This window comes from Haliotis asinina, chromosome 10 (assembly GCF_037392515.1).
Source record: "Haliotis asinina isolate JCU_RB_2024 chromosome 10, JCU_Hal_asi_v2, whole genome shotgun sequence".
Classification (NCBI taxonomy): domain Eukaryota; kingdom Metazoa; phylum Mollusca; class Gastropoda; order Lepetellida; family Haliotidae; genus Haliotis; species Haliotis asinina.
The window spans coordinates 26,504,662-26,530,934 of NC_090289.1; the positions used below are offsets into that span (position 1 = coordinate 26,504,662).

Here is a 26,273-nt window from a genome sequence, read left to right on the forward strand (position 1 = left end):
TTAATAAATGATATAATTTGATTTGCTTGCATGTGAAGTGCACTATATCGATTTCAGGAGACCAAAATGAGTTACAAATGCATCTTGAAAGTTTAAAATACCAGATACTAAAAAGAAAAACATTCAGGAAAGAACCAACATATTTCAACTTTGAAGACAATGCACAAACAATCATCACAATTCTTTGATGGATGGTGTTTTTATTGTTCATGATTCCAAAGAAACATATTAAGAGGGAAAACCTGATTATTGTTTGGTGAAAGCAGTACATTTTGGGGACAACACCCAATCCATTCCCCCAAATGTACTTTCAGAACTGCATTGATCAATCTCCTGCAACCCACAATCGCAGACTTGAGCACAACACCAGCTGAGATCCCCCTCAGCATAATCAAAATCACACATGAAAATCCATGATCTGCACCAATGGAAGAAACCAAACCAAGTTGCCTCGGAAGTCAGCATTCCGTCCCTCCTGATTTTCACTCTTATATATATTCCTACATACACATAGATTTATTTATTTCAAGCAATCAACAAAGCACTTGTACCTTGTGTCAGCTGCATGCAACATGGAATGACAGCTGGGGTACATTTCAAGACAGCCTGTGAACACATCATAATAATGAAACTCAGCGTCTTCGCCTATTTCTTTCACGATCACGGTCCCTACCAACATCTTTATCAACCTCACGATCACTTCTATCGCGATCTGATGTTCGTTGTTTATGTTTCAACTTGCGCCCATCCCCCTGTCCATCAAAGCGTCCGTCATTCTGTCTGTCTCGGCGCATTTCCTTTACAGGTGACCTAAGTTTTTTATTATTCCTACGGTCTGTCCTTTCGTCAAACTGATTGTCCAGCCGATGATTTCGATCGATAGGTTCTCGATTTCTATCTCGTCTGTTTTCAGTATCACGTCTATCGTCTGACACTCGGTTATCACGAGTCCGTCTATCCCAGGAATCAGAGTACATTTCGTCATCACGCACTTGTCGGTAATTGTCAGTTCGGAGTCTTCCCTTCTCGGTTCTTTCGTAGTCCATATCTTCTTCCTCCTGATCAATTCTTCTTTTCTTCTTCTTGCTCTCTCTATTGCTGTAATGACTGTAGTCTCCGTTGGCATATTCTCGTCTGTGCCTTCTGTTGTCTTGGTCAGAATTTTCATCTTTGCTGCTGTGCTTGGTCTTGGCTGCTGGCTTGCTTTTCTTCTTCCTCTTTGCCTCTGTCTCTGAGTCTGAGTCTGATGAGCTGCTCTCAGAGTCTGAAACAGATAGAAACATTGTTCAGATATTTGACTTGAACACAAGACAGTTGACTGAAACAAGGCTCCAAAGTGGCAACCAAGAGCACCCTTCCAACCAAGGTACATAAAAACAATCATGGACCGAATTCATTCAAGAAATCTCGAAACAAAAGGATTCATGACACGAAGGCATTGGGAAACCCTTTGATCTACAAATGTGATGATCACTAGCCCATTACTGATGCATTATCCCCACAATCAACACATGATTAACAGCAGCCTATCCTACTGCATTATCAACCCCTACCATCTCCACACGACCTATTACTGCTGCATTATCAACTCCTACCATCTCCACTCGACCTATTACTGCTGCATTATTAAACACCTACCATCTCCATACAACCCATTACTGCTGCATTATCAACCCCTGGCATCTCCACACGACCTATTACTGCTGCATTATTAAACACCTACCATCTCCATACAACCCATTACTGCTGCATTATCAACCCCTGGCTTCTCCACACGACCTATTACTGCTGCATTATTAAACACCTACCATCTCCACACGACCTATTACTGCTGCATTATTAAACACCTACCATCTCCATACAACCCATTACTGCTGCATTATCAACCCCTGGCATCTCCACACGACCTATTACTGCTGCATTATTAAACACCTACCATCTCCACACGACCCATTACTGCTGCATTATTAAACACCTACCATCTCCATACAACCCATTACTGCTGCATTATCAACCCCTGGCATCTCCACACGACCTATTACTGCTGCATTATTAAACACCTACCATCTCCATACAACCCATTACTGCTGCATTATCAACCCCTGGCATCTCCACATGACCTATTACTGCTGCATTATTAAACACCTACCATCTCCACACGACCTATTACTGTTGCATTATTAAACACCTACCATCTCCATACAACCCATTACTGCTGCATTATCAACCCCTGGCATCTCCACACGACCTATTACTGCTGCATTATTAAACACCTACCATCTCCATACAACCCATTACTGCTGCATTATCAACCCCTGGCATCTCCACACGACCTATTACTGCTGCATTATTAAACACCTACCATCTCCATACAACCCATTACTGCTGCATTATCAACCCCTGGCATTTCCACACGACCTATTACTGCTGCATTATCAACCCCTGGCATTTCCACACGACCTATTACTGCTGCATTATTAAACCACTAACATCTACACACAATCTATTACTGCTGCATACTCAAGCCCCTACCATCTCCACACAACCCATTACTGCTGAATTATGAATCCCCAAACATCTCCCCTGCTGCATTACCTGAGTCAGAGCTGTTGCTGGAGGAGGAGGAGCTGTCACTATCAGAGCTGTCACTATCTGATGAGTCTGATGACGACTCAGATTCCTGTTGCTGTTGCTGTTGCTGCTGCTGCATCAGCTGTTTGGTCATTGTCTTGAGGTGGTCACGCAGATCATCCCTGTGATGATAATGTTGTTGGAATTACAATGTCAAATATGTACACTTCATGAAAGGACAGACAATACAAAAACAATATGTGGGAACTCTGCAATTTATTAAGAAAAATATATTTCTCAAAAGAGAATGACAAATTACATGTGTGGTGATGCATGTGACTAATTTGAAATATAACTGAAAAGTCTCCAACTTAAAGCATGTGTAACTTATGAATAAAGATATGTCATTAGTGGTAAATAGTAAGTTTTAGTTAAGAAATACTTACGTTAGTCCTCCTAGACCGATTGTTGTAAAAAAGTTTATAGCAAAACGCGTATTCTTGGGATTATCCCGCGGCATGATTCCTTCAAAATATTCTTGAAGTGTTCTGAAACAAGACAGAAATGTATGACATTGACAGTAGTAACTGATGATGAGATGGCCAACAACTAACATCTACAAGGGCCATTCCTTGTCTTTGATGAAAACCACAAAAACCATGAAACCCAATTCTCAAACCACCATGAAACAGTACCCTCAAATTATAGCAATGCCGTGCCTCAAACTCCTGACAAACACTGAAACATCACTGTCTTATGCCATTCTCGGTTTAACTGCAGCACGACATACATAAAGGTCTCCCAGAAACAGAATCAAAGCCTAATCATTCATGTTTCCAGTTACCACAGCCTCAATTTAGGCAGCAAAGTTGGTCTCCAACCTGTATAGCTGGTGAGTTTGCTTTAGACACTCTCAGATAAGAAAAGCCACACTTCTGTACAAGTACAAAAAGATACCATCAATTCAACTAGAATCAGGACATGAATGATGAAATACAGTTATTTACTTACGGGTCTTTGAGACGATCATTGAGCTTTGGCAAACCCATGTATTCAGATAATTCTTGGAACAAGATCTTGATGAAGATCCTACTGGCTGATGTTGTGTCTTCTTCGTTCAGCTTCACACACACCAACACCTACACAGAAATACTCATGATAAATCTGAACTCCAGACATAACTAGCATTGTGTGAGTAACACCACATTGAGAAGTTTTCTAGTTAAATCACAGAATTATCTACAGCTTTGTGTGGGAAGAAAGCCAAGACTGATACAGACAACAGCTGACAAACCAAGACACATGTTCAGCTTTTACTGGGGCATAAACCTGTGATGCTAAGTTTCCATCATGTTCATGAACTGTCTGAAACCATAACACACACAGACCACAATGTTCTACTTTGAAAGGTAAGCAAGTCTTCAGTGGATGATGTATTCATTTAAGAAAGATGTGATGACCAATCATGCATATGCACTTGTTACAGGGTAAATGTCTACAATATGGTCAGCATGTAAAGATTGTCAAGATAGAAATTTACCACACATGACAAAACGTTTTTTACAGAACAAAAGCAGGATATGACAACTCACCCCCCAGCTGATGGCATCGCTGTAGAGAAGATGCCCAAAGAATTTGGCAACATTCCTCAGCTTGTTCGTCTCTAGTCTGTGAATGGTGTCGTACTGTTCTATGAAAGTGGTCTGGAATGGCTCCACATACTTCTTGTCCAGTTGACAGAAACGCTAACAGAATCGTAGAGGTGTCAATTTCATATTTTCAAAGAGATTTTTATCATGTCCTTAAATCATAATTTAAGGATAATTCATGTTATTGTAACATCATTTAATAATAACACGTAGCAATGAAACATGCACTAAAAAATTTCAGACTTATCAAGGTTTATAAGTTAATTAAGTAAGGAAGCCTGCTAGCATACTAGTGTCAGGCCTTTAAAACAGGGGAACAGGGCAGGAGGGGTAAGCCTTGTGGCTATATAATAAAACATACACTTGTCATGCCAAAGATCTGGGTTCAATTCAAACCATGGGTACAGTGTGTGAAGCCAAGTGCTGGTATCCTCCGCCATGATATTGCTGGAACACTGGTCAAAAAGTGGCATAAAACTGACTCACTCACATAAAACTATTACACTGTCAAGTCAATGCATAACCGTTGGAACCAAATCAGAGATGTTAACTAGGAATCATGCTGGCTCACATGCCAGTTACAGCCCTGACGAGGATATTCAGCTGAATGAAATTACTGGACTATTTGTGCCCGTAGCTGTGATGATTACTTAAATGATTCCAAGCACTGACAAAAAAAGCTTTGGCAGATACATGGAATGTGTGAGTATGTATCTGGGGAAAATGGGCTTTCATGATCATGAAAACCGCAAAATATAACCAATATGCTATTCCATGGAATGAGAAAGTGAGTGTAGTTTTCCGCTTTTGGCAGTATTCCAGGGCCTAGATTTTTTAAGCTCTCTTAGCGCTAAGATTGTCGTAAGTTAATGTTAATATATGGCACATACGACTGTCTTAGCGCCGATAGAGCTTCAAAAATCTAGGCCCAGCAATATTATGATTGGAACACCAGAAATAGGCATCTGATGGGGTTTTGAACAGGGTTCTTTGGTGTAACAAGTGAACGCCTTAACCACTAGACTACCCCATCACCTCCTCCAAGCCATGGATACAAAGATGCATTCTATAGCAGCCTCATCTGTGACAGCATACACCAATAATGAAGCACACACTTTTCATTTAAACCTAGCAAACTGATGTATTCCAAATCTGTGGGAACTTGTATAAGGTTATAACAATACCTGTGCTAGCAGACCAAAGAACTTTTCATATGTTCTCAGCTGGGCACAGCAATCGAGAATCATGTTGCACAGCTCCACCTGACAAAGGAGACATGTGTTAGAATGGAGAATTTCATTTCATACATGAAAGAAGCAAATTATTTCACCTCAATAATCTGTCAAAAATGAAAATATAAATGTATTCATTTGAATCCCAAAGCATAGAAGTCAATACAGTAAATTAGTCGAGCGGGCGAGCTGTAACTTTAGACTGTCTGTCAGTATTCTATCCTGTCACGGGCGTTCAGATGGGCCATATTTCTTAAACTGTCACCACAAAGGTGATTTTGGATTTCAATGCAAATCAGCACAGCATTTGTGGAATTTTAGATAATTCAGGTACTAGTGTCTCCTGAATCCTTTCCTGGATGCACATTACTACTAGCAGCTGGAGTGCAACTGTATACAGTTCCAAAAGAAATGCAACTCAAGTCCAATTCTGATGTAATGATGAATAAAGTTACTGATGACTGCTTATGAAAACATGACAAGTATGCAAAGTTAGTCCTTAAAGTGAATACTCATATTATCTTTATTTATAACCAGGCATGTTTTTTATGTCATCAAGACATTGTTTGACTTTGCCATCTAGAAACATCGATATCAATATCAATTTTAGTATCACCAGAACACATAACTGACAAGAATGACACATTTCCTGTAATAACAAGGGACAGAGGGAGTTGAGTTTTGCGCGGCAATCAGCAATATTGCAGCTATATGGCGGCAGTCTGTAAATAATTGAGTCTGGGCCAGACAATCAAGTGATCAACAGCATGAGCATTGATCTGCGCAATTGGGAACTGATAACATGTCAACCAAGTCAGCAAGCCTAACCACCTGATCTTGTTAGTCGTCTCTTATGACAAGCATGAGTTACTGAAGGTCAGTACGCTAACCTGGACCTTGACAGGTCGGTAATTTCAAACATTTTAAGGGTTGCATTTCTTTTGGGGTTCAGTATATTTACTTCTTGTCCTGGCTTCATCTCCATACGGAGCAGCTTGTGGGCACACTCCTCGAAGTCCAGACTTGACTGGATGGTCAGGTAGATTGTCCGGCGCAAGGCCACCAGGTTGGTCTCTGTGTTGTCGATGATTATCTGTTTGGCTTCCTCATCTAGAAACAGTGATACCTTTATATTGTTTTTCAAATCTCCTTGTGCTGTATTTTCATAAAACTTTGTCTTACAAAGATTTTATAATGTGTATCAAAACTCGTTACACTTAGTGTCTTTTCTGTCCCTGAACTCTTTACATCATAGTAAAACTCTTACAATGCATTTCAAACTCTTAACAGTGTTTCACAACTAGTTTCCATGTCTTCCAAACTTTTAACAGTCCTTCAGTGTTGTGCTTCAAAAAATTTTGTGTTACCAAACTCTTAACATTGTGTTTATAAAAATCCTTACCCCACAATAGTAAATATTGTTAATGAACATGTCTACTAATTATGATTACAGTATGTGACTGTTTTGGTGTGCATATGGCAGAGTGCAAGGAGAGTATTGTAAGGTTTCACTTTTCTGCTCCTGAATAGAATACTACCACCAGTTGAGGTTGAACTTGTTGCCATGGAAACACAAAAAATATTTTATTGAGGAATCCAAACCTACCAAAAGACACCACTTTACTACTAGACCTATCTATATGCAAAGTTTGGTGAAGAACTAGTGAAGAGCACAACCCCCAGTTCTGAAGTCATAATTGTTACAACATGTCATATTTGGGATTTCACTTTCTGGTACTTTTTTTGTTGAGTCCCATGAGGCGTTTAGGTGCCTGACTCTGAGGGTGCAGGTTCGAATCCAGGCTGGGACTCAACCAAAAAGTACTACAATTTGTACTTTACTAAGAAAGTGAAATCCCAAATATGACATATGTTGCATTTGACCACTTTCAAAATGGCATCATGTAGTCAAAAATGTTGTCATGGAAACAAATGAAAAAAAAATTTCATAAGATAAGATCCTAAAAGCTACAGCTCATATCTGGGTCTAAGCCCCAAAAGGCACATCTAGGGATCATGATTGACATGTGTACCAAGTTTGGTTAAGCTATCACAAACAGATTAGGAGATATGCTTAAGACAAACAAATGGAATCCGTTTCATTATCACAGCAATTTGTTTGTCACCTCAGATAATATGCAAATTTATGATTTTTTATCAAACGAGCGAAAGCAAGTTTGATACTAAATCTTTCAAGAGTTTAATAAAATTGGTACTTCATGGAAGCAAGTTTAGTATTCTGTTCATTACTCTCCAACGTAAATTGATAGAAACTGGTGAAATTGCCTACAGTGTGAGGACACAGCTTTCCACAAGTCAAGCAAGGTCTAATACAACTGTGACAGAGATATGAGCATTGTGACATCATAACTGTCAACCATTATGATGTCACACATTTATCAGCATTGCACTAATGTAACATTTCGTAAGAATATTACAATGCAGTATCTTTCACAGGCAAGTCTTTTATATTCACAAACACAAATTCAAAATTCAGAAGACATGAACATCAGACCTGGAAATGGACATTTCTGCTGCAATTACTCAAATGCAAAGCCAGCATATCCACTCGATGGTGTACAAACCTTCATCATCTTCATCACTGTCTTCCTCACTGCTGGACCCTGATCCACTCTCCCCTTCATCAGAGCTGCCTTCTTCTAGGATCTCTGCAAAGAAAGGACGAGAGGTTTGACAACCAGTGCACAAGCCCTACCACGGTGACATCAGCCCTGTTTAGCTGCTAGCCCTTGAGTCTGTGGCTATCTAAAATACACATGGGCAAGGTATAATTTATAGTCCGAGATCATAACGCATTGGTGATACACTTGGACATACTTTACACCTTTCTTCTACAGCTATTCAACCAATTAATTCATACTAGTTCATAATCATAGTTTTATGGGACGCGTAATTCCTATATAGTGGATGCAGAAATTTGGTGATGTACTCCAAAGCAAAAAGTTAGTAATGATACCTCATATAACATAATAATATGACATAAACATTATCAAAAGCATGATCACTGATTTCATGCAAACTCCCACAAAACCAGGAGTCCCCAGAACTCCAATGTAAAAACCTGATAATATGAAAAAAGCAGATTATTGTATTTTAAGTTATCCAAATAGAGCTGGCTGCAAATTATCAGTCATTTAGATCAAACATCAAACAAGCCTGATGTCAAAACCAGCATTTAATTTTGGTCCTGCCATAGTGCAATGATACAATGATCATTGTCTACTCCAACACCTGTGTATTCCATATTTAGGCATGACTTTTTGGTCCCAACTTGGAATTTTTAACTATAATTAACACAGTCTCAATCAGCATGGGCATGGGCAATCTAATCAAAGACAGATAATCCCACACACTAATTAATCCTCTTGGCATGTTAGATTTAATAAGGAGGTAGTGATTGCCTGGTGAGTCAACACTCCGGCATGAGGATGGGCACTCCAATCAAGGTCCCCATAATCAAGTACATCTGTCATCAACATGATTGTTTTAATTTGTTGCACAATTATAAAAGATCGAAGTGAGTTTAGTTTCATGCCGCACTCAGCAATATTCCAGCTATATGGCAGCGGTCTGTAAATAATAGAGTCTGGATCAGACAATCCAGTGATCAACAACATGAGCATCAATCTGCGCAATTGGGAACCGGGGACATGTGTTAACCAAGTTGGTCAGCCTGACCACCTGATCCCGTTAGTCGCCTCTTATGACAAGCATAGTTGTCTTTCATGACAAGCATGGGTTGGTGAAGGCCTATTCTACCCCAGGACCATCACAGGTCAAAAAGATCAAAGACATTATAGAGATTAAGACATTAAGTGTAAATGGCAGCCATGTTGGAACCAACGATCGTCACTGAGTAATGCAGCACCTCATCTAAACTGGCATTTCCGTCCCATGGGACACCAGTTTAGATAGGTTTCACTGTTCATTCCATACATGCTGAACCATTCAATCCTATCCTTTTATAACATTGGACACAGATTCTAACAGCTAGGCATGTGCATCGGTATAAAAGTTCTATCTCCCCACCTCTCTTGAGCGACTTGTACTTGTCTTCATTTTCCAAATAATCTGGATCTGCTCGGAACACATCTGAAACATACAGGGAGATGTTAAGCATTCATTAGTACATGACTTCGTCAAGCATAGCTGAACATACATGCAACTACTTGCATAGATTCCCATAACACACCGAAACAGAATGAAACTTGGTGAAAGTAAATTATCTTGCCAAACATACACTTATATTATAGCCATACACAAAGATGGTAATACATCGCAATTGAAATGATAAATGGTAACCTTTCATGACAACGTTTAGAACAACCAGCAGCCATTGCTCCAGGTTCTTGGAGAAAGGTAATCCATATTATTAGCCACATCAAGGTTGCGGACACCAAAAATGGGCTTCAGACATTGTACCCACGTGGGGAATCGAACACAGATCTTCGGCATGATGAGCAAGCACTTAAAACACTGGGCTATTCCATTACCTTTTCTTTGTATATTTGTACAAAAAGGTAAGTAGAGGACAAGAAATAATTACTCAGAAGGTCCTCTGATTGCACAGCATCTTCCAGGGTGATGAGATGTGTGAACTGATCCACTTCTTCCACAAGGTCAAGGTCATCAACCACAGCAACATGATCCTAGAAGCCACAGAAGTCAAGTGTGTAGCATCAAAAATCAAAGGTGAGGTGGGTGCTAACTCAACTAATATCAAATCAAGAGAGGACAATTCCATGATCTTGAATGTCCAGAAGTAATTAAAACAAGCTTTTGAACTGTGAAGCAGTCAGCGAATAGAATTTTATGCCGCTTTTAGCAATATCACAGCAAAATCACGGCAAGGAACACCAAAAATGGTCTCTACACATTGTATGCGCTTGGGGAATTTAACCCGGATCTATAGTGTGATAAGCATTAGGCTGCCCTAATGCCCTGCTTTTGAACTGTATGCCAAGAATTCAGTATAACAATTTTTCATTTTCACAACAAAATAAACCCATACCTTGAAGCCATCTTTCCGGATAGCAAACATCACCTCCACCATGTACTGGACGCGAGTGTCAATCATGCCTTCATGCAAAATGTTACGCAGGCGCTCAAATATTGCTGAAATGACAAAGCATGTTCACCTAGTATTTTCATTCAGTGTGGACCAAATTACATTCATTTAACACAAACCAGATAAAAAAACAGTAATCTCTTATGCAGCTGGCTGTCAGCATGTGCTCGTAAGAGTGTGAGTAAGTTAGTTTAGTTTTAAACCGCACTCAGCAATATTACAACTATATGACAGCTGTTTGTAAATAACTGTGTCTGAACCAAACAATCCAGTGACCAACAGCATGAGCATCAATCTATGCATTTGGGTTAGTGTAACATGACAGTAAACCTGACCATCTAATTCTGCCAGTCACCTCTTATGACAAGCATGGGTTACTCAACATCAATTCCAACCCATCCATCCATCCGCCCAAACTCACCAGAGATTCCTCGAGGAGAGACCTCCGTCAGCTTCTGTCCACACTCCTTCAGAAAGCCAATAGCCACTTCCACAGAGTCATCTGTAGGGTTCTCCATCAGCAGGGTGAGGATCTCCAGGGCGATCACTTCATGGGCCTGATGTAGCATACAATAATCTTCATTTACATTGTACACTATATGATACACATGACTTCAGTTGGCCCAAGAAAGTCTTCAAAGTCAAAACTGAATGGTACAAATCAAATCTGTCCCATATGAATCCATGATCTATCCTACTGTGACGAGTAGGATGATTGATCATGTACCTAAACTGCCACTGTTGACATCACTATTTACTAATAAACTTCATAATTTCTCTCCTTCATGAACTTGACAGCAACAACCAATCAAAACGCCACAGCCTAGTCCTGACAAGGACTAAATTAGCTGGAGGGAAGACACTAACATAAGGTACAGCATACAAGCACTAAAGATTTCTTGACTTGTTTCAAGGATAACTCCATAGAGTAATCTATGTTGATTACACATTTTTGCCATCAGAACAGGACAACAAGCATGAACAACTTTAAACCTTCAGCATCTTTTCGACAAAGGATTTATTTGACAAATGATGCCTAAAAGGAATTATACCACACACAGCCAACCCAGTAGTTTATGACCTCACTATATGAACAGTCCAGGGAAAAGCTGTCATGTGCTCAGGCATTCTCTATCCACACTGGTCACTCTTGTCATCTCTTGTCATCTCCCTACGTAACCTCTGATATAATACATCCTTTTCATGGTACAAGTGTTCTGGATTCATGATTGGTTATAATCAGATTTTGTTCTGCAATCAGCGACACTGTTTCAAAAGTGATCATTTGCAAAGATTTGGTAATTCAGGAAAACTAGAAACTCTTCCCATGCACGATGAACTACGATGCAGACAGAACCAAGTGATGAAATGGCAGACCAGTGGTGTCTCCATCGGTTTTTCAACAACAGACATGCTAGCTATTAAATGTCTTTTGTGTCACATCAGCATAAACATCTTGTCAAATAATTCCTGCACTCTCTATTGTGCTAGTTTCTGATTTTCAGTTGAACATGAAATACAGAATCTATCCTTTGCACACTGATCAACTGAATGGCAGCCGTCATATTGAACACGTGATCAGACTGGACAGACAGCAGGGATATAATTCATGTTGCGATTTTTTGCCACTGGGGAATTTACAGAAAACCAGGAAATATGGCCGTACTAGAACTGAAGCCACGTAGGAAGATATGACAGGAGTAATCACTGTGGGAAGAGAATGGTGATCAAGTTCACTAACATATTCCAAGAACCAAATCGAAACAGTAGATACCTCAGCACTATACAACCATGCTCACTAACATGTGGTTATTAATTATTATGATGAAAAGTGCTTGTTATTGTTTGTGTAGAAGATTAAGTCATAGTATATGACAGGCAAGGTATTATTAAGATGTTTCTCTTCATGATATTGTTGACTGAAAAATAAACCACACTAATCCAACCAAGTGCCCCAACTTAATATCTGCATGAAATTTAGTGCAGACATTACAGTTTCTATAAGTAATCCCAGAGATGCCAACCCTAATTTAGCCCAATTAGTACTTCTGACAAAATTGATGAAAATATTAGTATGTTTTGGCCAAAACTAATACTGATTTTTCCAAAGGACATTATGTAATAAATAAATATATAGATAGTCTAACAGCTTATTAATAACAATGTACTGACTTTGCTTTGGAAGACTTTGCTTGCTTTGTCTCCTAAAGACACGAAAGACTGCACAAGGTCCACACTACAGCTTGATGTCACCCCACGCACTTGTTAAATGTGAGGCAAAATTCCAGACCACTGGTAAGGATGTTTGTCAGGCCAGCAATGGCAGATAGATGTGTTTACTTTGTAACCTGACCCCTAAAGTGAGTTTTTGTGCAGATGTTAAGAGACCTTGAACCCGGGAAAATCTTGACTTGCTTTATTTAGGGCTTTTAGCACTGCAAAGAGGGATGGAAAACAGTACAATTCAGGGTCTGTGGGACAGACTTGCTCCCTGCATGAACTTCCTGGGAGGTCACAAAGGCATATCTTCAACCCTTCTTTCTAAAGGAATTAAACTGACCTATGACATCAAATCAAACAAAACCTACCACTTGCTGGTTGACCAGGTGAGCTATGAAGCGTGTAGAAGACAAACAGACAGTTTTGTCATTTCTCCGGAAACCCTTCTTAAACTGCAGAATCAGACGCCTCAGTATCAGCTCACCATTTTGAGGAAACTGAAGCAAAAGCAGAAAATGACAAAAATAAACAAATAGACACATAACTGCTGCAGATTAGGGTATTTATTCATGCAACATAACACTCCAGATACAAAAACAATGGTCTATAAATGATAGCTCTATAGAGAGAGTCTGGACAAAACAATCAGCTATTTGAAGTATGGACAATGTCCTTTGCATTTTGGTTACAATACAAGTGAGTGAGTATGGTTTTATGCCACTCTTAGCAATATTCCAGCAATATCACGCTGCGGAACACCAGAAATGGGCTGAACACATTGTGCCCATGTGGGAAATCAAACTCTGGTCTTCAGTGTCATGAGCATACGTTTAACCCCTTGACCATCCCACCACCATTGGGTACAACGAGTAAGTAAATGAGTAATTTTCAACGGTCTGTAACTTATCAAGTCTTTTCCAGACAATTCAGAATGAGCATTGTTACTACACAACTGGGATATGATGACTTGAGTCAACCAAGTCAACAGGCAATACAACCTGATCCTGCTAGTCAGCTCTTAAAACAAGCATGGACTACTGAAGGTCAACTTTAAGCTGGATCTGCACAGCTCAGTGCCATGGAACTGTACTCACTTTAGTGTTGATGATGGCGACCAGAGCAGCATAGACATGGGTGAAAGTTGGTGACAGGGTCTGTGCTTGAATGACTGATCTGGCCAGGAGACCTCTGCAAAAGAACACTTGAAGGTTAGGTTAGGAGATCAGGGGTTTTGTGTGCTTCCTGTTTATCCGCTGCAGTCGGCAAGTGTTCTGACTTTATGATCGCGCCAGTAAATAATTCAGTCCAGTCCCAACACCATCACCATATGCCATCAAACATAAGTGAGATACAATGACATACTTCAGTTAAGTCTGAGTCCTTTACAAAGAAAGGATTGCTGAAGGAAAGTTCTGACCCAGATTTACTGATCCCTGGTAAAGGTGATCAGTTAGGTGGGTGAGTGAGTGAGTTTAGTTTGCACTTAGCAATATTCCAGCTATATGGCGACGGTCTGTAAATAATCGAGTATGGACCAGACAATCCAGTGATCAACAACATGGGCATCGATCTGCGCAATGGGGAACCGATGACATGTGTCAACCAAGTCATAGTCTGACCACCCGATCCCGTTAGTCGCCTCTGACGACAAGCATAGTCACCTTTTATGGCAAGCATGGGTTGCTGAAGGCCTATTCTACCCCGGGACCTTCACGGGTCGTGATCAGTTAGGTCAAAAAGAGAGAGTTAGTGAGTACGTTGCTTTCAGAAAAATTCCAAACATACCAGGACAAGGGACACGAGAAATGGGCTTCACACACACACACACAGTACCCATAACGGGGAAATGAACCTGGGTCTTCAACTTGATGACCAAAGACTTTATCCCCTAGCTAGCCACCACCCCTTTTGGCTTCAGAAATATCATGCCACAGCATGACAGCTATGGTGATGACCAATAATCAAGGATTATGAGGGATTTGGACCAATGATGATAAAATGTTGGTCTGCTAGCTGGGCACAAAAGATAGGTTACAAACTAAACTCACACAATCTTCGTAAGTGAACACTAACAATATAGATCATAGGATGATATTTAGTTAAATATATGGACAATTTTGAGCATAATCAGATCACTGAGCTCATACTTCATCAGTGTTGGCTCAAGAGAGGGTTTTGGAGTGTTTTGAGTCATCAAATTCAGTGACGACCCCTCCATTTTACATCTGCCCATCTATTTAACATGGAGGGGGTCCAGAAACATTTGGACCCACTCAAAATTTCACCCAAATCTAACACTGCTTCATAAACTGAATTTGGAATTGAATCTGACAATAGTCTCACCTTCCTCTGACAATATTCTCCTGAAACAGCTCCTTTACAATCAAGATGATGTTTGAGACATTCACTTTGTTGATGAGACCATTGATGCTCTTCTTCAGAGCTTCCCAAGATATACGCTGGTACTCCACACTGAAACAACAGCCAGACATTTTATGGTTTATTTAATGCCACACTCATCAATATTTTGAATTTTGGAGACCAAATAAGCAATATGAAGAAAGGGTACAGGATTCAATTTTGTGTGTGTATTTTTCACACCACTGTTTGCTGTCAAAAACATCCAACCTGACATATCTTCTGCAGAACCTTCTGTGTTGTTAAATGCAGTACTCGCTATATTTTACAGCTACAGACATGACATCAGTCTGTAAATGATCATATCTGATCAAACAACCTGGTCACTGATGAGCACTGAATTAAGCAGCTAGGATATAAGGAAATACATCAACCAAGTCAATAAGACTGACTACCCAATCCTGTACTTCTACTTTTTCAACACATACAAGTTGCTGAAAAACAATTCTAAACTAGATCTTCATAAAGACTCTCCACATCTTCAAGTGGGAAAGTGAGTTTAGGTTACTACCCATGATACCACTTTTCACAATATTCCAGCAATATCACAGCAGAGGACACCAGAAAACCCCACCACTTCTTGAAGAATCAAACATATAACACCACCCACCTGCTCTTGTCGGTAATCTGTGCTTGCATCATGCGTAGTTTGGCAGGTGGGATATAGGCACCGCCTGTTTTCCCTGTCAACACTTCCTTGCCTGTAGGTGCAGCCTTGGCCACCTTAGCAACAGGCTCCCCTTCACCACCGCCAGCAGCAGCAGCAGCAGCAAGATCTCCTTCCCCAACTCTTCTCTTGCGAGAGTTGCTGTCAACAACAAATATCAACATAGCTTAATTGATGGGGCTATCCACAGGACGTCCTGCTCATCTACTCTCCTCCTTGATCCATGCCCCATGTCCAAGCATCTATGTCACATCCCCATCATTAAGACTGTGAGACTTGCCCTACATTCCTTCTCCTTTCAGACATCATCTTAAAACCTCTTTCAACAGTTCTGAAAATTTCTCATTTGACTTGAGCATGCAACAAGAATAGAGTAATGCACAATATAAAAAGTCCTGTTATTATCATTATTATTAGCATTTTTAATACCAGCCAAAATATTCCAAGTGGTTGCTGTAACACAAGAAGAATATCAGTTACCATGGTGACCATAAAGATGTGTTCTAAGAGGTGATTCAGAGCGAGTTTCCACTCAAAGGTGGAAAGAACGACAAACTTATAATTGTGAAACACTATAAGGTTTATAATTAAAAACTGAATTGGAAGTCCCATTTGTTATATCACTGAATTCTTGGAAATCATAAAGTATTCACAAATTCACCACTTTGAACATGCCAAATGTGCACTGTGATACGTTTGGCAATATATGAAATGCACATTACGATATGTATGACAATGCTGTATACAGTGAACAAAACCGTAGGTCACTTTTGACAGTAATGAACACTCACTGTTGATAAGATCCTATATGGTACAAAATATCGAAGAATTTCCATTTCCCAGAGATGAAAACAAAACTGTATTGGAAAATGTATTGTGATATTATGGGAGCAAAAGTCATGGCTGCAGAATGCAAACAAAAAGCATGGTTGCTTGTTTGTTTGTTTGTTTTGCTTGTTGTTTAATGCTGCACTCAGCCATATTAAAGCTAACTGGCTTGACAATCCGATCCTGTTAGCCGGATTACTGAAATCCAGTTCTAACATGGTTCTTCCTGGATTTCAACTTTGTACGTATCAAATCATATATCAGAACATCCATGTCAGAAAGGTCAGTTGAAGTTATCATGGACACAGGAGAGAACATAACAAATTACTTCTGGTTTTCCAAATATCAAGTATCGTACCTGAATGAATTTTATGTAGAGTTCAGATCATTTAGGAACTTCTTGTGTGTCTTATAAGACAATATACTGGAAAACAAACACTATACCTTTTGAAAAAATCAAGTATTACGGCATAGTCATACTTAACACTGTCATGAAGCTTATGAGGAAAAGGAAGAAACCAGGATTTGAAATTCTTTTCACTGATCATTTGGAAATAATGTACTGGTTCAAATAATTGTTAATTGTACGAACATATTGCAAAACATTTTTCTTGAAGTTCTTAGGAATTAATACTACAATGTTGACTTACCTATCATTCTCTTTATCCTCCCCATTTCTATCCCTCCGATCCATTCTTCTGTCATTCATCCCACGTCTGTCGCCTCGGTCATCATTCCATCGATCCCCATCACGGTTGTTCCTTCTCCAACGATCTGCCTCTCCATCACCCCTTCGTCTTTCCATCTGTCGTTCATCCCTTTCTTCATTCCTCCTGCCACGGTCATCTCTTCTGTCATTCCACCTGCCGTCTCGCCTGTCATCCCTTTCATCTCTCCTCATCTTCCCACTTCTTTGATCTCTCCTGTCCCTGTCCACACTACCATCTCTCTCTCCCCTTTCATATTTCCTCTCACTCCTTCTGTCATTGTCACGGCTGCCACCACGTCTTATATCCCCGTTCTCTCTTCTGTCACTCCTTCGTTCACGATCACCTCGGTCCTCCCTCCGATGTTTGTCTCTCCTCTCAGATTCTCTGTCTTCATCCTCTGATTCACTGTTCCCTTGTTCCTTCCTTTTATCCTTTTCTCTGTTGACAACCCTAACAGCAATTTCACTCCTCCTCTTTGGCATTTCTTCCTCACTTTCATCACTGTCGCTGCTGTCACTGCTAGAACTATCAGAACTGTCCTCTGAACTGTCACTCATTTCTTCCTCTCTTTCCCGTTCCTTCTCTCCCTCTTGTCTCTTTTCTCTCTCCTCTCCCCTGATTACCCTGCCTTGATGGGTTCTGCTACCACCAGACTCTTTCTCTTCTCTTCCTTTCTCTACTCTTCTCTCCATTTCATGGCTCTGGCTCCTATCAACTCTTCTTTTCTCTTCTCTTCTCTCCATCTCACTGCTTCCACTTCTATCACCTCTTTTTTTCTCCCCTTTTCTTTCAGTCTCTCTGCTTCTGCTTCTTTGACTTCTCCTTTTTTCTTCTCTTCTCTCCATTTCACTGCTTCCACTTCTATCCCCTCTTCTTTTCTCCTCTCGTCTTTCAATATCACTACTTCTGCTTCTATCACCTCTTCTCTTTTCCCTATTTTCTATTTCATGGCTGTCACATCTGTCACCTCTCCTTTTTTCTTTTCTTTCCCTCTCTTTACTGCTGCTCTTGCTTTCCGTAGACTTTTCAGATTTTCTTTCTCTTTCAAGGCTTCCCCTAGTCTCTCCTCTAGTTTTCTCAACTTGCCTTTCTAAATCCTTGTCACTTCTCTTTCTCTCTGCCCTTGCTTCTTTTTCAACACTTCTGCTTCTTGCAGCTCTGGTCTTTAACTCTCTCTTTTCCTCTTCTCTGCTTCCATGCCTGTCACCCTTTGCCTTCTCCGCTTTTTCTCTTTCAATACTCCTACTCCTATCACGATTCCTCTCCCCTCGTGCTTCTCGCTCTGCAATGTCATTCCTGTTATCCAAACTGTTCTCACTCTTACTCTCACCCCTGTCAGCCTCATCTTTGCTCCTCTTCTTCTCTGACCTTCGATCCTTCTCCCGACTGGAAAGAGACCCGTCATCACTGTCTTCATCTCTTTGTTTTCTTTTCCGAGTTTCTTCCTCTGCATGATCTTTCCCTTTCTGCTCATCTTTTTCGTCCCTCTTCTCTTGTTCCCTCCTCTCCCTTGCCAAGAGATCCTTCTTCTCTTTCTCCTTCCTCTCTTTGGTTGCAGCCTTTTCCCTCTCTCTTTTCTCGTTCTCCCTTCTCTCCTCTTCCTCTCGACGTTGAGCTTCTTCCTCCCTCTCAAACTCATCATCATTATCATCCTCTAGCTGCACCAAGGTCACTCTGCAATACAAAAAACACTGGACTCAACCAAAGCTTATCACAATCCACATTTTCAACTCTCTTGAATGAAAAGATGGTCAACATATCTGTAACTGAATGGGAATTAACATCAATCAAAGCAATCCAGGCTTCACTGACCTAGCAGGGTACAAGAGAGAAAGCAATGGTTCAAATGCATTCTTATACACATTACTTTTACTTTCATGAATTTATCATAGGCTTATGAATATTGTAGTGCTATGAATGCTTTGTGGGTTGATTGGTTATTTGTTTAATGTTGCAGCTACATTCCAGCTATATCTGCAAATAATCGAATCTGGACCAGACAATCCAATGTTCAACCGCTTCAATCTACACAAATGGGATACGATGACATGTGTCAACCAAGTTAGCGAGTCTGACCACCCGATCCCTTTCGTCACCTTTTACGATAAGCATGGGTTGCAGATGACTTTGGGTCAGGACCTAGGTAACCAATGGACAGTCAACTATCTGACCAGCAAGTGTGCAATGACACACAATCAACTAAACTACAAAGACTGATCTCCTGATTCTTTGCTTTCCTTTTAATTAAAGAAGCATGAGATATTAGGGACATATTCCACACTGTGGCAGTGATTATCCCAAATACACAAAACTATGAGAGTGCAACCAAAACCTTGTCTACAAGAGGGGATGTTTGTGTCGGTGGGTCAAAGCATGAGTATAGTATCACATCGCATTGAACACAATTCACAGCAGGAGTACATCAGACAGTGTTCGCAGTTTTGTTTGAGAGTGTGCAGAAATAAAATAATAAATGTGTTGTCCAAATCTTGTGCGCTCAATATTTTCATTACAATCGCAAATCATTTCAAACCATATTGGTTCTTTACATGTTGTTGTTTTAAGGTACCTTTTGAAATTTAGTAATCACAATCTAAGCATCCAAACAAGCATGCAAAATATTTTTTACATATTTAAAAATATTTTTCTGCGTTAACACGAACACTGATCAGAAATGGGCTCCACATACTGCACCCTTGTAGGGAATTGAACCCCTATTCCCTTCACCGTGATGAGCGAACACTTCAACCACTGGGCTACACCACTGCCCTGTTGGTGTCAGTGACAAATCTGCCTATCACAGCAACCATGGGGGCAAGTGGATACCATGGATTCATCCAAGAGCTTTGTGAAAATACTAGGTGAGAAAATGTTTTTCACAGGTCAGCATACATAGGAAACTAGTTTCTAATGAGCACACACTTATGAACTGATAGGCAATGAAAGCTTTTTCTTGGTCCCAGACACTAACTTTATATTTCAGTCAATACACATATATAATGAACTACACTTAAATCAATGTTCCCTTTGAGTTTGTTTAGTGTAGTTTACTGTACAGACACAGCAGTGTCAGTGTAACAAGCATATTTCTTCTAGAGAGTGAGCAAGTTTAGTTTTATGCCACACTAACTCAGTAATATTTCAGCTATATGCCGGCGGTCTGTAAACAATCGAGTCTGGACCAGACAATCCACTGATCAACAGCATGAGCATCGATCTGCAAAATTGGGAACCGATGACATGTGTCAACCATGTCGCAAGATCCCGTTAGTCGATCTCCACACATCATTTCTTCCAGCATGACACACTTACCTCTCCTCATCCTTTTCATTACCATCCGTTTTCTGAAATGTAAACCAGTAAATCATTAGCAACCATCAACAAATGAAGGATACAGACAATAACTGAAGTCTCTACAATTGATTATTACATGAAATCAGTATCTGTGCTTAAATTGAAGCTGTACAGAGACTGAATGAATTACTGAGCTTATGAAACATAACACAAACAGTAAAAGGATTCAATGTAACCACGGTAACCGAGGCATTGAGGTTGGTAAATTATAAATATAACAAAGTGTTGAGAATATAAATGTAAACAGCACTTACAATTTAGCACGAAGGTCTAGGAGTCCTTCCACAATCTAACTGCTAACTTCCCAACATTACTGATCCCTAGATTGAACGAGCAAACTTCAAAGATATTCCATCAATTCCACCCTGACTCAAGATTAACAAAATTGGTAGGATGATGTAAAATAGCTACCCAAGGTAGTCTGACATGTATTTAATGATGGGAAATACATCTATGACATTCTGACAAAGCAGTAGTGTTGGGAATTGGTTATCATCAGTGATAACTGGTAAGCAGTATTGATCAAATTATCCAGTTATGTTTGTTAATGGAGTAAAGAATAAAGAAAATATATGCAGTTCTTAGTGATTATTGCTAATTGCCCTAAATGCATTTGCAATTTCACATGTTTTAAGTATCACTAGTATGTTTAGAACATGAATTTCCCAGACTCTTTATGATAAATTTAGTCATGACCTAGAAGAAGCCTGTACATGTGAAAAGTAGATTTAATGATGCAGACAAAAATCAACATTGCGAAAATAGTGTTAATGGAAACAAGTGCTCAATAATTGTTTGTACTTGATTATGAAAAACTATGATCAACTGCTTAGTTGTTTAGTCACTTCGACCAATCTTTGATGATTTCAATTAATCAGACAACCACAAAGCAGAACATTTCGTTTGACCCTATCCTATACTTTATATGTGGTAAGCTTTGTGCCATGAAACTATTGTTAGTATTACTGGAATCTCAATCATTTTGAAATACATCCTTCATTAGTTACCAAAGGAGCTATGTGAGTGACTGAGTGAGTTGAGTTTTACGCCACACTCTGCAACATTCCAACTATATCTTGGTGGTCTGTAAGTAATCGAGTCTGGACCAGACAATCCATTGATCAACAGATTGAGCATCAATCTGCACAATTGGGAACTGATGACATGTGTTAACCAAGTCAGCGAGTCTGACCAACCGATGCCATTAGTTGCCTTTTATGACATGCATAGTCGCCTTTCATGGCAAGCATAGGCTGCTGAAGGCCTATTCTACACCAGACCTTCACAGGTGATTATGTAATGATGATGATTATTTAGCATAGATTTGAGCAGGATTTTACGCCACACACAAATGTGCATCCTGTACATATAAATGTATGGAATGGACGCAGAAAAAAAACCTCACTGCATCAACAAGGATGCACAATATTATCAACTCTACCCACAGCACATCTATGACTTGGCAGAGTGTTTGGCTGATTTTCAAGAGCAGTTACAAGTATCATTTTATGCCGCGTTTAGGAACATTCCAGCAATATAGGATAGGATACCAGAAATGGGCTGCACACGTGCCCATGTGGGGAATTGAACCCAGGTCTTCAACAAAACAAGCTAACTCTCAAACCATTGGGCTTCCCAACCATTCCCTTAAACTAAAGTTGTATTGTCACTGACGAGTACAATTGGAGTATCATGTTTATCTGTCAGTTTAGTTTGGCTGAAATATGCCTGAACAACACATTTGTTAGTTGACGAGATATGGCAGTTTTGTGAACTACCATGATTAGACTTTTGATGCTGGAGTGACAATGTATAATCATGGGAGGGGCTATTCATGTTATGATGCAACTGGCAGTGAGACAATGTGTGGACTGATAATGTTTAACGATAGTGGAGTTCTGATGATCAAAAATAATTGATCGAAAAAATCAATCAAAATAAGGATTAAAAATAATTATCTACTTTAAAAAACATACTTTCAATTTATCAGAATTTTGTTGTTTTTGTATAACACACCTGAATGAAGTAAACAAGCCATTAAATTTCATGATTATTCACCAACAAACATGTACAGAACAGCATAAAGCTATGCGCACTGAAACTTTTTAGCTACTTTTGTTGTTTAATTACAATTGCAATGTCTTTCTTGCATTTCATTGCATGACAGTACAAGTTAAAAAAAATATTTATTTATTGGAAAAATCTAGGAAAACTCCTTGAATTTGGTGATTACAATAAAAATATATATACTTCTACTATAATGAATAAATGTTTACTACAACTCCCTCCAATAACTGATAGTGGATTTGCAGGGCTGAATTAAGTGCTTTGTTATGGGGGCAACCCAACATTAAAAGTGCAAGCTCGTTATTAGTGTAACTTATCTCAATGTTTGAGAAATACATCAAAAACTAAATCTAAAATTATTAGCATAAATATGGCAGCTTATTTTCTTCAAAATTTTGAATAGCTATGGCACCGAGACATTTTTAATCATAGATACGTCTCGACTATGACAGCTCTAGTAAACAGGGATCAGCTGTGTCTTTGTATTGCTATAACTTCATGGGTACTACATCACGGACATATGTTTATGTGCTCCAACACCTCTGACATTTTATCACACACTGACAGGAATTTAGCTGGTGCAACTAAGTTTTTCTCTTAGGCTGCACCTGGTGCAAGTAGCGTAACATCTCTTAAATCAAGTCCTGATTTGGTTTTCCGATTCTCTCGCATATGAAGAACAATAACTAAATCTGATTAGTTCAGCTAACCTGTACAGACGTCTTGGACTTCCGTCCACTCTTCCCAACATCACTGTCTTCATCAGTTGTGCGTACTTCACCACTCTCTCTGTCACTCTCATGAGGGTGAGACTTGCGAGGAGAACTATCCTTCTCAGATTCATCACTGCTACTGGAATCAGAGTCATCAGAGGAAGATGAAGATGAGTCAGATGACTCCTGACTCTTCTCCCCTTTACTGTCCTCCTTCAATCTCTTCACTCGTCTTCCCTTTTCTTCAGGACGCCTTTTTCCTTCAGTTGGACGTTTCTCCTCATCACTAGAACTACTGTGATGCCGCTTCCTCTGAGACTGGGAATCCATGACTCTTTCAGGAGTATCATTTGACTTGGTGGATTTATGCTTCTTTTCACCTTCCGCTCTTGGACTGGATCTGTCATCACTGGAACTATCATGTCTTCTACGATCTGGCTTCTGCTCTGACCGTGGAGACCTCTGAGGGGATTTGTTTAAAGGAGGTTTCCTCTGTTTGGGAGAAACACTGTTCTGTTTACGCCTACTCTTTGGACTCTCTGACTTATTTCTCATCCTTGACTTTTCAACCAACCTCTCCTTTGACTGATATGGTGAAAGGTCCCTCTTTTCTCCATCCGAACTTGGACTTCTGGTCCTTTCACTTTTATTTGATCTTTGATGTCGATCAGAGACTGGACTTGGCAATTTCTCTACTCTTGACCTCTGTCCATCTCTTTCCAGCCTGCGGTCTAATAATGTGTCAAGTCTGCGATCTGAAGATGGCCTTTCAGATCTGTGATCCGAGGATGGTCTGTCAAGTCTTCGATCTGAAGATGGTCGTTCAGGTCGACGATCTGAGGAAGGTCGTTCAGGTCGACGATCTGAGGAAGATCGTTCAAGTCTACGATCAGAGGATGGTCTGTCCCCTCTACGATCTGAAGATGGTCTGTCAGATCTGCGATCTGAGGACGACCTGTCTGAGAGTCTTTCCTGCGATGCAGCTGGACTTCTAGAGACAGTTTTTTGCCTTCTGCTTGCATCTGGACTTCTGCTACCAACAGATCTCTCACTCGTATTTCGGTTTGATCTGTTCTGGCGATCATGCGAGCCTGTAGACCTTCTAGACCTATTGTCTGCATGGCTGTCATCAGAGCTCCTCTGGGACCTCTTCCTTTCAGGACTGTCTGCTCTCACATCTCTCCTGTTAGACGTATTAACCCCTGCAGAGCTTGAGTCTGAGTTAGAATCTTCATCAGAGTTGGAGGAGCTACTGCTGGAATCAGAGTCTGAGTCAGAGTCAGAAGAACTATCTTCTGTTGCAGATCCAGAAGATTTGGCTTTCTTGGGTTCCTCATCTGAGGAATTGTCATTTTCTGAATCATCCCGTCTGAAAACATGACAGAACATTTAACAGTGATATCAACATCAGTCATCAGTCACCATATTTTCCTTTTATGTACGATGTCATCAGCCTCAGGGACACAAAGCAATCCAGGAGCCATGGAATATTATATCATATTACATATTATATTACATATTCTTGTTTTCTAGTCAATGAGAGCTCATATTCAACTTAAAACTTAATACTGATTGTGTGAGTCACATTTTTGTTCACAGTCAGTCACATGAAAAAGGGATCCACAATAAAAAGAAATGTTTTATTATGAGGTCGACATGACAATCAGAAAAGCAAGAATCTTAATACAGTTAAACCAGTTTCAAAAGCTTCAGGCCACAAAAAGGCTGTGAGAGTCATTCTAAACTACTAAGCAATACACCAGCTACTTTACAACATATTGCATGCAAAAAAAATCAAGTTGTGTCCTGTCCAAAGAGTTGTTGACAGTATGACCTGCAACACAAGTAGCAGAAGAGAAATCACATCCAATCAGAGAGTTCACAAGTAGTAACAATCTGTTTGTGATTAGTTTACTCCCACCATATCCTTTCACTGCCATACTATGTATGTGGACAAATTTCACATTTTCAGTATGTCTACAGCTTCAAAAGATGTTATGTCTCAATTCGGTCATACCATGTCACTGTTTGCTGAGATTTAGATTGATGCAAATGTCATATCCCTAACCCAATTATGTTATGAAACTGACATTAAATATGGAACGCTCTTCTGCATTAAACACTTCTTGTATGCATACTTAGTTTTGAACATGCTGAACACCTGAATCTGGATCTAAAGAAAATGTGAGGTCTATCGACTTTGAACAAAATTAAAAATATCTATTGGGAGAGAATATTTCTCACATTCTTCTACCATACATAGAGTATGGTCATTTACTTTCGAAATAACAGACCGATCAGCCAGTCTAAGCCCTCTTCCAGGTTTTTCACAACTTCATCTTTTATTGGCAAACTGGCACGCACATGGCTCAGGGGATTATAATAAAGAAACACCTAGCGACACTGGCTGCGATCGATAGACAACTGCTAACAACGGCATTCAAGCTCAAACTAGTTTACCTTTTCGGCATAATAAGTTACTATTCTCTTTCCAAATTGAACGATTTCTCAGCGTTGAGTTCCTATTTCAGGTTAACCGGAAGTCTCGTTTCTTCACGCCGAATGAGTGGTGTATACAAATTCTAGATTTGCTTTAACACGAATAATGAGTTTGAAGTATTACTGGTTTTACACGCAGTTGTTCAGCTCAAATGAGTCATTTTAAAATACAGTATCTGAAGAAAATTCCAATTTCAAAGCACTATTCACGATTCACAAATATAGATATCACACTTAGGTTTTATGAGCAATCATA

At 39.8% G+C, this 26,273-nt stretch overlaps 1 protein-coding gene across 1 annotated transcript; it reads right to left on the minus strand.

Annotated features, from left to right (window-relative positions):
* Window positions 1-524: 524 nt before the first annotated feature.
* Window positions 525-26,095, minus strand: LOC137297595 (pre-mRNA-splicing factor CWC22 homolog). Its single transcript, XM_067829444.1, has 20 exons — window positions 25,979-26,095; window positions 23,516-24,887; window positions 20,697-20,728; window positions 17,325-19,058; window positions 15,790-15,987; window positions 15,105-15,233; window positions 13,856-13,949; window positions 13,130-13,258; window positions 10,963-11,098; window positions 10,485-10,588; window positions 10,020-10,122; window positions 9,503-9,565; window positions 8,038-8,121; window positions 6,414-6,562; window positions 5,405-5,482; window positions 4,164-4,316; window positions 3,583-3,710; window positions 3,018-3,119; window positions 2,596-2,753; window positions 525-1,264 (listed from the first exon to the last, which is right to left on the minus strand). Exons 1-20 carry the CDS (start codon window positions 25,987-25,989, stop codon window positions 633-635), a joined length of 5,589 nt encoding a protein of 1,862 aa, XP_067685545.1. The 5' UTR covers window positions 25,990-26,095; the 3' UTR covers window positions 525-632.
* Between the last annotated feature and the right edge of the window lie 178 nt (window positions 26,096-26,273).

Coding starts and splice junctions, on each gene's coding strand:
- LOC137297595 (XM_067829444.1), bottom strand. Junction 20,729..23,515: donor AGTCCAAGACGTCTGTACAG/GTTAGCTGAACT, acceptor TTTACATTTCAG/AAAACGGATGGTAATGAAAA. Junction 10,123..10,484: donor TCCGGAAAGATGGCTTCAAG/GTATGGGTTTAT, acceptor TGTGGCTTCTAG/GATCATGTTGCTGTGGTTGA.